The 12,358-nt window shown below is 40.2% G+C and overlaps 1 protein-coding gene across 1 annotated transcript in view; it reads right to left on the bottom strand.

Moving 5' to 3' along the window:
* LOC107750101 (elastin-like) overlaps window positions 1-9,365 on the bottom strand; it is a 58,899-nt gene extending 49,534 nt beyond the window's left edge. The window contains exon 1 of the mRNA XM_016565368.1: window positions 9,054-9,365. Within this exon, the coding sequence (XP_016420854.1) occupies window positions 9,054-9,129 (76 nt within the window). The 5' untranslated portion in view covers window positions 9,130-9,365. The remainder of the gene's footprint in view (window positions 1-9,053) is intronic.
* Window positions 9,366-12,358: the final 2,993 nt, after the last annotated feature.

Raw genomic sequence — 12,358 nt, 5'->3', positions numbered from 1 at the left:
CGGCAGATCAGAGATTAAAACTACAAGAGCAAGCTGTGAACTGCCCTGGCATTGACTTGCAGATGAGGCAGTGCAGAAATGGAACAAATATCTTTAATAAGCTAGTGGAAAGTTTACATATACTGTCATCTTGCCAAAACCTTCACACGCTTTGCAAGGACAGAACATTATCTCACAGATTCAAAACATGATTAGGGGTGACACAAATGTTTAGTCTGAGGCAGGCTACACTTTTGCTGTTGGGAAAAAAAAAAAAATTCAGCTTACAGGCTGGGTTTTCATTTACTTTCAAATTGGTGCAAGTTTTCTGAAAGAGGCTTGCAGGAAATTGTGTCTTTATGACTTACTGCTGATATCAGTAACAGTAAACTGTACTTTATCACATTATTTCGAAGACTTCACTTCACTGTTTATAGTGTGTAATGCAGTAGAACATCAGTCAATTTGGCATCTGCAATCAGCTGTCTACCTTAATAACATTAATATGCATAGAGGCAAAATGCAATGATATCACAAGAAATTCATATTATCCTTTCATGTTATATGAACTTACTGTGCTGGTATGAAATCATCTAGGTCTTTAGGGATAGCAAGTCAATATTGGACATTTTCAATGATTGCTACTGTATAGGAATTTTCTTGAGATTTTCAGGCAAATTAAATTGTTTCCTTAAAAATACTCAAAAGAAATGGATGGTAAATGATTGAATTTTCCATTGAAATCTAAATAAAATAACATTTAGGGATCAAGGAATTATTCTTTATTAAATTTTTTCTTTTAAAAGACTGAACGTTTAACAACGCTTTATTTATACAGTAGTCTGTGATAATGTGGGCATATAAAATCCAATGGTATGTTTCTGTTAAAAATGCACATATTTAATTCAAGCACACACATGTCCCTGAATGAATTAATAATAATTAATTCCCTACAGTTAAAATTAAGTAATCAAAGTCATTACAGTATGTTTCTGTTAAAAATGCACATATTTAATTCAAGCACACACATGTCAGATATTCAAGAGGGAAAGTGTTGATGCGTGTCAGACAATGGGCCGTGTTTGAGTGCGGTGGAACATTTGAGCGAACGGACGACGTGATACTGATCTGCACTGAAAACATAACCACCTTTCGGCCGATTGGTGAGCGCAGAGAGAAGCTCTGCCCTCTGAACACACTCTGGACAGGAAGTGTCCGATCACCACGGTAACCATGTCACAGCCTCGTATCAGCATCAGACAGAGGATTTCCTGTCTCCGTGTGAGTGGTGAGAGCAGAGTTGTTCTCAGATACCTGTCTGCAACAAGCTGCTAGCGTCTACAGCGAGTCGTCCGTCCTCAGTGACCGCTGCGGTACAGCCTCATCTGAACCTCTCTCAGAGGAAACCAGAATTACCACATGATCAAATGCAAATATGCTTTAAGTACGCTGTTTAAATGTACCTTTTGCTGATTAACTGAAGATGTAGACAAACACAGCTCATATTTTCCACTTTGTCAAGTGCTTAAATCAGTCCAGTAGCTCCTAATATTTAGTCAGTCATGCTTTGCTTGCATCCAATAGTTAATGACTTTAGCCCTACTTATTGCATTCAGTGTTTTCGTGCAGTTGAACAAAAAGCTATTATGAATGCTTGTACAAATCCCAGCTGCCAGTAGATCTAGAAGTTGGCATCAGGACAGTTTTGTGTTTAAAGAAGAAAAAGCGTGATATATATATGACTGCAGTCATAGTCCAGTGCAACTGCTGTTTTGCCTTTTCATTAAGGCCCTTCATAAAGGTACAGATTTATTAAGGAATCTCTGATGAAACGCTGTGATTTTTGGGACATCTACATTATATCAGTAACGTAATTCATAAGGTTATAAATGAATAAATGTAATAAAGCTTTGAATGGTGGTTTAATTGACGCACAGGGAATCATTAAGGCTGTTTTGGTGACATGTTTGGCAAATAAATGACTGGTATTAAATTCACACGTTCTCTATGTGGGACGACTTGATTCCCCTCCAGGTCACGGCTAATTAACACATTAATGAAGGCATGACTCAGAGCACCACGCTCCATTGCAAATGATTGACAGTTTAAGCTTACAGCGTTGTTTGGAACATATTAGTTTGTTGATGAGAATGTTTCTTCTATGGATTAATACTTTCTTAAGTCTTAAAAAAACTGTAAGGCCAATTAAAGGAGTAGTTATGAAAGAGCAGTTAGGAATTTTGCAACACCGTTGCAGTTGTGCATGCAATAAATCATGCTGACATGTGAAACCATGCACCTTTACTTATTTACTAACTCCTTTATTTAAATGTGATACTGCGACAAAGCTGAAATCTGAAAGAGATTTGACATGACTAACTGATTAAATACTGACATTATAAAAACTGATTCGAACAGATAAAAAGTCATAGCAGACAGAAGCATGAAAATTACACTGTGACACAAATAAATACTTATTTTGAACTTCTCTGTCTAGATTCTGCATGCAGAAGTCACTATGAACAATCACTACAATTGATCAGTTCCAAAAAAAATGAACAATTCAAATGATTTAGTAAAAAAATCCAAACTTGTGATTGATCATGTAAGTACATACAGTATAAGCTGCAAACCCTGTAAATGTGCTCATGATCAATTAGGTGTTGCAAAAGAGCCTGACGTACTGAGGATTTTGTTGTTGTTGTTGTTAATCATTAAATGTACTGATTGTGTAGCTTTATTTTCATATACATTAATGATTTTGAACTCAAGGACTGCACGCTTTGCTGAGCATGTGGTAGGTAAACCTACATTTTGTCACATCTTGACACTAGATTCCTATCTTGAAGAAAATAAAAAGGAGGATGATGAACGGCTGAAGGATGTGAGCCTGAGAATTAGAAAAGTAAATCTCTGTGATGAGAAACACCCTTCCCTGCTTTTCTTCTCCTGGACACGAGCCGAGCTGCAGTGCGGAGACAGCGTTAACTTTGAGGAATGTAAAGGCAAATAAACATATGATGCACCGACTGTCCTCCATTCTTCAAGTCGCTTGAAAGTCAAGATGGAAGTCTGATTTGCCTCTATTCTCCCTTGGCTGAGAAGGTAAACGATACAGACAGAGATAGGCGCTCCCTTTTCTTTTTCCATATATCAGCACAAGCCTCCTCCAGAAAGATCGCATCCAGCAAGATTAGAAAGGCTTGAATTTTGTAAACAGCATTAGCAGTGGGCTATGAAATGCCCTGTGCATTACAGCGATCTCAAAGAACCGACAGAAGCACACGTTGGTTGGTTTGCCGTAATAGGAATGGATTTGCCATTAGACATGCTTTACAGATTTCATTTGGAAGAGAAACACCACAGCTTCCATAGCTAAAGTAAAGGGTGAGCTGATTGTTCCAACGTTTCCAACCAAAATCATAATCATAATAATGAGGAATAGTGAAAGAGAGGATGCTGTTTATGCAAAAACTTGTAAATGTGTCATACAAAAACATATTTAATGAACCATTTCTGGACACTTTGCATCAAGTCTTAAGAACGATTATGTCACACTGTTCCCTGAAACCCAAACTATACAGTTTTAACACAGTTCTGGTTTAACGTAATTAGAACATATGCTGTCACTGAAAACACACAAGTGTGATTTATTGTGAACTCTCATTTCTCGGATGTTGTCAACTTTGTTTTTATTGCTGGCTAAATATCATATTCATACATGCAAATAGAAAATAAAAAAAATAAAAAAATCCTTTAATATATTTCTTTGTGAGTTTGTGAAAATGTCTCTTTAAAAACAAAATAGAAGCAAAATATTATATTCTTCTTTGATGCTATTGTTGTTGTTATTGTAATCATTATTATTATTATTTATGGTGGATGTGCCTTAGGTTGCTGGTTGTTCCCTGTCGTTTACAATTTGCAATTAAAAAAAAAAGGATAAGCCACCTTGATTATCTTCCAGGCTCACTCTGTGGTCTTCTGCATTATGACTGAATGAAGACCAGATATCAGATCAAGCTTTAACCCCATGACCAAGCACATTCCAGTCCTCTCCCGACTAGAGTCTGTCTCTGACGTTGGCTGGTATGACAGCTATCCGGGCTGGTTTCGGAACAAATGATCTGGTTTAAGTGCAGGTCTTTGTTTAAATCTTGGCTCCGTCTTCTCTCAGTGGAAGTAGACAGGACTCTCACTTTGACATTTACCCTCACTGGAATTTGTGGTTATAGAGCAAATAACATTCTAATGTGCTGTAACATCGAGTATCGGTTCTATACAGTTTTAGGACATAAGAGCTGTATTATGAAGAGGTGAACAGCTTTATCAGACACAATTGCTTTTATTGTAAATAAGACCATTGAAGCTGTCATTAACCCGCTTGAATTGCTGTTAACACCACTATGAACAGAGATAAGCATGCTAAGCACTCCCATCCATATGTGTAAACAAAACCTAAATAAGACTGGGCCAAACTGAAGAGCACTCTAAAGAGCCTGATTTTAAATTGAAACTCACATTACATACGGTCCGCAACAGCTTGCATTAAGCAGACCAGCCTTAATATCTGGTGATTTCCCAGCAATGCCATCCTGTGATGGGCCGGCGACTGCTGGCTATATGAATGTGTGGCAAGTGAGCTGTGTTTCAAAATGCCAAAGATACGGGAGATAAACTGTCAGATCTGTTAGCGGCCTCAGACTGTGAATGAGGGGGAGGTATAAATTAATGTAGCTAAATGAAGCCGCTTATCTTTGCTAGCATTCCTACAGAGCCACTGCCAGCACTGCAGGAGCCCAATAGAGCGTGGTGTTGAGAGCTGAGGTCATAATAAAGCGCTCTAGAGAGGCCTTCTCTCTGCAGGCCTGCACTATTCTCTCTATACAAGGCCACTTAGAGCGTATCACATCAGTCAACAAGTGCATATGCTGGATAGCTAACTGGAGAGCAGGAAACATGGGAGGTATTTCAGGTTACCAGACCCAGAGGTTCAGATGGGATGGGTAAGATTCATATGTTGAACTATGGTTTTGCTCAGACCTGCTCTGCTACTTTCTGTGCTGTGCATCTGTTATTAGGGCTGCAATGATAAATTGATGCAGAATCGATTCGTGGGTCGATTCTGAGATCTTCTGAATGCATTGCAGTTTTCTCTGGAATTGATTCTGAGTGCAGATTGTAACAGCAGATGGCGCTCTAATCTAGTTTTTATCCGGACACTCAAATGCTCATGAAGAAGAGCGCTTGTGCATTTGGTCTGTAATTTCACCTCGGCTCAGAATGCTTTTCTGATGCCAAATTAATGTAAACACAGCCCACTGTGAACACCCTTGTAATTTGCTTCAACCTTTTCAAATTTTATGAATGATTATTTTAGGTTCAAGTGTGTGTAAGGATTTGGAAACAAGCAGAGTACGGCTGTTTCTAAAGCATGCAGCGCCATCTGCTGTTCAAAACTAAGCTCAGGATCCACTCGAGAAAGAATTGCGATGCATTTGGAAAATCTCAGAATCTATGTCATTTCTTGATTCGCGATGCATCGATTTATTTTCCCGGCCCTATCTGTTATCCTTAAAAAATCTCACTATATAGCTGGTCTCCAGCATATGCATTAGATGCTGATGTCCTTAACAAGTACAGTTTTGCTGGTGGAAATCATAGTTCTGGTGCCACCAGCTAGACCAGCACATAAACCGGCCTTAGTGCATGAAAAGCATCGTATGCATTGTCTATCACAGCCATTACAGTGTTAACAGCGACTCCAGTCAGCAGACAGCATGGCAAACGCTCCTTTCGAATCAATCAACACGCCACTAGACATACCACGAGACATTAATTCCTTTCAGGCGAGTACAGCCAGCTCTGGAAAACAAGATCTCCAGGATGGAGTCCAGAGAGGCGCTCCCAGCACACATTTGCCATAAAGCACCTCTGGAGGAGTCACTAATCAGATTGGGAATTCGTGGAGGGGGAGGGTGGGCAATTTATCATAATCCCATCTGACGGTGGAGGTGTGCCATCTGATCTGGCGGTGATTTCATACACCTTCAAGCAGAGCCAGCTGAGTGTCAATGAGGAGGAGACCTAATGGATTGAACTCCTCTGATGTTCTGAGCCAAAGACTTACGCCAAGTGGTGCCTTTTAAAATGCGCCCTCCTTATTTCAAGTTTTTGTGTGCGAAAGGAGGGCTTCTTAATTCTTACAAGACCAGAAGGAGGCAAGACCTCGCTTTCCTTTCCTTTCATCTGGCCCTCCTCTCATAGCCTGCTTGTCATTAATAGCGGTTGTCATAAAACAACCTAATTATTTTGGCTGCAGGAGCAAGACCTGGGGCCCGTCTGCCACACAGTGCCATACCGGAAGCATCTGCACTAATAGCCAACCAACAATGGTGTTTGAAGGGTACTGTTACCCGATACCGTGCACAAAATGATTGCCTGTCATACACTTACACGTATGACAGACTTCTGAGTGATAAATTACCACAGGAGGGTATTGAAGAGTGAGAGGGAAAGCTGATATGTGATAATTGGTACTTCCACCGAGGGCTTTCCATTGTGTATGATGTGACTGCCAACTGCATAGGGAGGCTTACACAATCGATCAACAGTTTAGATACACTAGATGTAATGCCAGCTCCAATAAAGCAAACAACTCTGGGATCCCACAAGATCATTACTCAACAACAATATTTATTGCATACTTGTAACACTATATGGTTTAACATGAAATCTCACGGTGGGTGCTCTTGTGCCCTTGAATGAAGCTTTCAAGGGGTCAAAGTAGTCTATGATATGAGCCTTTTGGCTCCAAAATGACATTTCTTAAGCTCCGACGGGGCTGTTCCATATGTCAGAACTGTCACCATTTAGCAGGAATGGAAGAAGAGAGACATTTAGGCTTTGCTTAAACCATCACAGTAACAGCAACGTGTCTGGTGACATAGTAACTTCCCAAGGCCCTGAAATTCCCACCTGCCCCATAACTCACTCACACCAGTAGAGAAAACATTCCACCTGCATGAGCCGTCCAAACAGACTCACAGGCTCTGAACTTTGAATTTCAGATGAAAATTTTGGTAACTGTCCAGTACAGAGGTCATTTGATAACAATGCACCCAGAAAGCAATGTGTTCATTGTGCACAGCACTGAAAAAAACTCTCTATGGGGTAATGGGAGATGACTTTAGGCTGAATGTTTGTATACGCTCTGTCCTACAAACAGCGTTGCCTTTTGCTTAGCATTGGCCTTGGAGACGAATAGATAAATGCATGCCGAGAGGGTGAAATGTAATTTTAAAAACACTTTCCCCATTCACGGCCTTGACAGTTTTCACTTTCGGCACGCAAATATCACAGGTGCCCTACAAACAGGCCTGAGTCGTACAGACCAACGATTTGTAATGGAGCTTGAGATGTATGGAGGAAATAGCTGAGCTGTTTTATGGCCTCCAATACAATTATTAAAATGAACATAGCAGACTGCTGAAATTAAGATGCGGTCCTGATGGCTTTTATGGAAAACATATCACAATTGCAAATCCTCACAGGCAACAAGAGCAGTATTTCTCCATAATACATTAATTCAGCATCAGTGAGACGGTGCAGAGAGAGCTCTCTTTTAGAAGCAGCCTGGAAACACATACATCAACAAGTGCCGATGAAAGTATTTTTGTGAAAATAAATAAATCATTGTGAAATACTCTGGCTTTGTTTGGAAACTGGGAACAGACCCCCACTTCCTTTCCAATCATGACTAAACATTGCATAGACGCACATCCAAGAACATCAAAACAACTGCAATTTAATGATGGGGCCAAAAAATGAGTTGGAGATTTTTTGACTTCTCCGTCTTCCACACCACAGTTTGCCTTGGTACTTGCAAAGCCATGTTCTGAGCAGAGCGCAGAGCGCGGCACTTGCGCGGCTCACTGGACATCGATGTCCACCGGGAAGGTTTTTTATTTGTCAAGTCTACACAAGCTGACAGAAAGAGTCCATCTGTAGTCTTCAGAAATTCAGTATGCATGAGCTGTGTTTTCGATTAACAAACTCATCACAACCCTCCCCATCAGCTAAGCAAAGCACTCTACGATCGAGGGGAATGACCTTCAAGAGAAACAGCTCTCACCACATTCATATTCCCAGTCGAGCACTCTGGCACAAGACTGCGGAGAACTTAAACTAACATCTGTATCTGAGTTAACATTTATGATATTTAGTTGTAAAATCTCTGCAGTCGACATTTGCTAGTTCGTACTACAGTATTTGCAAGCTTGAATTCTTTGAATTTGATTGCAAAAGACTGGACGCTGCAGTTTAACTTGATGGTGTAAACCACCTAAACAAGCATTTGAATGCATATTAACCACAAAAGTATATGAAGTGAATGTATATTAACCACAAAAGTTTAATATGGGAATCCTGTGACTTCTTCGACTTTTTAAGCTAACTAAAGCACCGGTTGTATCATATCATTATTTACTCACAGAAATGTCTTCTCAGCAATAAAACATCCTTCTTTTGGTTTAAAAATGACCTGGATGTTGTTAGGCAAAAGCAAAACATACTCAAATGTGGATCATGTGAATGTCACCACACTGAATGTTTCCCATTAATGTGGACCAGATTCCTCAGTAAACATGCATGGGGTAATGCTCAAGATCTGAGGGATGCCTCTGAATTACTATAGATTTAAAAATACATTTTTTTTTAGTTATGCATCTTAGGGCTTGTATAAGATTGCTTTGTAATCGTCTGTGTCATGTCAGCATGCCAGGCACAGGTAAATGTAATGAAACTCATTACACTGAATGTATGGCTGCTTGCATGTTATTAGTATCCTATCAGTATCCTCCAGTGAAAATGCACGACTACAATCAGTAGTAAACATGGCCACCTGCAGTGCCCATCGATTGCACAAGTTCTCCAGCTTCACTTTCTGCACAGTGCACACTTCAGGTTTCTACAAAATGTGCAGAAAAAAAGCACTTGTGAAGCCCACAGTGTCCCTTCTATGCCAGTAATGCTTCCCAGGATCTCCTATACAAGCCATCAAAGTGCACACCTACCTCCTTGCAGCGAAGGACTCAGCTGTATGGTGAGGAAGAATCCGAGAAGGAGCAACGCAACCCTCCTGTTAGCCATCTCGCCCCAAAATGCACTGGCCCTCCCCGAATCAGCTGGTTTTATTCTCTAAGAGCTAATTACCACTTCAAAAATGTCTCAAAAAATGAAGAGGGGAGGAAAAAAGAAAATGATACTGGACACGACGTAATTAGGAAAGGGCAAAGCCTTTGGTTCGATGGATCATTGCACTTTTTTCTCTTCTATGTCTGGTGTTGCTGTTTTTATTCTGGTCATTCCTGCCAAAAAAGCTGAGTGCTGCCAGAGAAAGAAAGAGAGTGAGAACGAGAGAGAGAAATAGAAAGAGACATGCAGGGAGGAAAGTCAGGAGAGAGGGGAGGGAAGAGAAGGACGAGAGAGAACAGGAGAGACAGGGAGAGACTCACTTTCCCACTCTCTCGTCCAAGAGGAATTTCACTGTCTTGCCAGACATTTGCATGGACTTTAAGAGGACTTCACTTTTTTAAGTGAGCAGAGGAGTAAAACAAAATCAGTACTCGGATAATGATGTTCACTCTGTCGCTGGGTTTCTTCTTCACAACTCATGCACATCACATCGATCCTTAAGTAGTTACAACAATTCTCATTCCTGTAAAATGACGAGTCTTTTTTTCCAGTGGCTGCTCAGTCAAGGGAAACTTGACCGATGTTTGTCTAAGAGACTTGGGGGAAATGAAGCCCATTGTTCTGAGAAGGGCATGTCGAATGCTTTGAAATGCATCTGTTACACCTGCCAGGAATAACTGTACTGACACTCATTACACATGAAAGTGTGACTGCTTGCATATTACCTCTAATAAAAGACCTTAGTGAAGCATTTAAAAAATGCACACAAACTTGTTACAAGCTGAAAACAAAATTAGACATTAATGGGTCGGGTTAAAAAGAAAGAAAGAAGAGCAACGTTTGCTCAAAAGAGAAAAAAATCTGGGCATGCTACAAGAAAGCAATCATTCTCATATGAGCATTGTGCGCTTGTAACGAGTGAACGAGAGTCAACAGAAAAAGAGACAATTGATGGGACGGAGAGATGCTCTGGGATGGACAAACTCAGTACAGTTCAGCTACTGCACTCTTCCCAACCCTAATCCTGAGATCACTGCCAACCCTACATTCACAGCGAGTATTTAGCCTGAGTGTATGTGCTTCTCACATACTTATTACCTACAATCCAAAGCAGGGATAGGCAACGTCGGTCCTGGAGTGCCGTTGTCCTGCAGAGTTTCGCATCAACCCTAATCAAACACACCTGAACAAGCTAATCAATGTCTTTAGGATCACTAAAGCTACAGGCAGGTGAGTTTTTTTTTTCAGGGTTGGAGCTAAACTCTGCAGGACAGTGGCACTCCAGGACCGATGTTGCCTATCCCTGATCTAAAGACATGTCTCTAGCAGAGACATACATACAGGACTCCAGCCAGTTCGAGATGGCCTGAATCAAAAAGAAAATTAAAACCTCTCAAAGAAAGCTGTATTAAAGCAACACACCCTGCTCTATGTGGCACATACAGTATATGCAATGTGTATTATTTATTCCTTTAACTAAGATGATGACTTATTAGACTGTGACAATTAAGGCTGTTGGTCACATGCAAAATCTCCATGGACTAGGTGATGTGCCTCAGTATCGTCCAAAAAAAACAAAAAAAAACCGTATAGCTTAAGTCCAAGTTTTGTTTTTTTGTTTTTTCAGTCTTTTTCAGGCCTTCAAAGCATGGTGAAGATGATTTCCTCAAGGACGCTTTGTCTACACAATTTTGAATGGCTCCAGTGTAACCTTTCCCAGAAATGACGTAAGATGGAAAGAAGGGGGTCACATCGACATCCTTGCTGCTAATGAAACAGATAGATAAAGACACACAGACAGACAGATAGACAGAGAGTCAGTGGCGGCTCGTGGGTTTTAAAATAGAGGAGGCACACTAATTGTATTGGTCTGGGATCCCTGCCGATTATTATTATTATTTGCTTAACCACTTTAAAATGGCTTTTCGGTTGCTTTTAGTCAGAAAACGTAAAGAAAACGACGACCTCCCCCTCCCCTTCTCTATCATTTAGCGGTTGTAATTACATCAGCAGATTCGGCACATTCGCGATAGAAAAGCGGCGCTTTCACATTATTTTATTACAACTGTGAAATTACAAACAAAAAATACACATTCTGAGACATGAACTGAAATGAATTGTGAATTTTATTAACATTAAATCGTCCTCCTTCCATTTTCACCTCAAAATTATCGGGAAGCTGTGCCTCCCCTGCCTCCCCCGACGAGTCGCCACTGCAGAGAGTGGATTTGAGTTTTTAATCAACAAGCCACATAAATGTAAAGATTTTTTTTCCCAACAGAACTTGAACTTAACACCATTTCAGGACATTTATTTACATGTCTGCAGTAGATTTACCCTCTGATACACGGTGTTCACTAGACAGATCTTTAAAAGCCTTTTTAACCATTCTATACAACCATGATTACACTGTAACACATTTCCACCAACTTCAACTTAAAAACCTTTAGTTTTTAATTGCCTTTAGTTGCTTCCTCATACTTTTATTATCAAACTTGCTGTACAAGTGTTGCAAATTAGCTTCGGCTACAAGCACTATGGTACATGCATGGGATGATTGTTTTTACATTTTCATCTATGTTTATTGTATCTGTCCCTAACAAATAAAACATTAAACAAATAAATAAAATACAAGTAATTTCAGCTTAAATTATATTAAACTGAAAATCTAAGTTGAAATGTGTTAAATTATTTTGTGAGTTAAATGTAATGGGGAAAAAAACATAGTCTACTGTATGTTGCCATTACGTATTGATCATGACTTATTGAACGATGAACTATGTATACAGTGTATACGGTATACTATTATCTTATATTATCTTATCTTATGCTTTATAGTATCTATACTATAAAGCATAAGCCCAGCCCGGACGTCCAGGAAATTTTGCAGTGCAGTGCCGGGGGCCTGATGATCAAGAAGGCTCCCGCAGAAGCCTGTGACCTGGTCGCATGATCCAGGAAGCATGAAGCCGAAACCAGGCTATCATACCGGCTGGACATCATATCGACAAGTGAAGTAAACACTGCAAGTCGAGCACCAGGTTTCTGAATCCAACAGAGGGGGTGCTCACGGAGGACCTACCCTAGAAAAGGACAGAAACACACAGGTCCCGGAAAACACTGCAAAGAAAGCTAGCAGATGGATTATACACACAACCACCAGCGCATTAAATACACACACACA

Source organism: Sinocyclocheilus rhinocerous, unplaced genomic scaffold (assembly GCF_001515625.1).
Source record: "Sinocyclocheilus rhinocerous isolate Xijiao unplaced genomic scaffold, SAMN03320098_v1.1 scaffold722, whole genome shotgun sequence".
NCBI classification, from domain to species: Eukaryota; Metazoa; Chordata; class Actinopteri; order Cypriniformes; family Cyprinidae; genus Sinocyclocheilus; species Sinocyclocheilus rhinocerous.
This window is presented reverse-complemented; position numbering and strand designations above follow the sequence as displayed.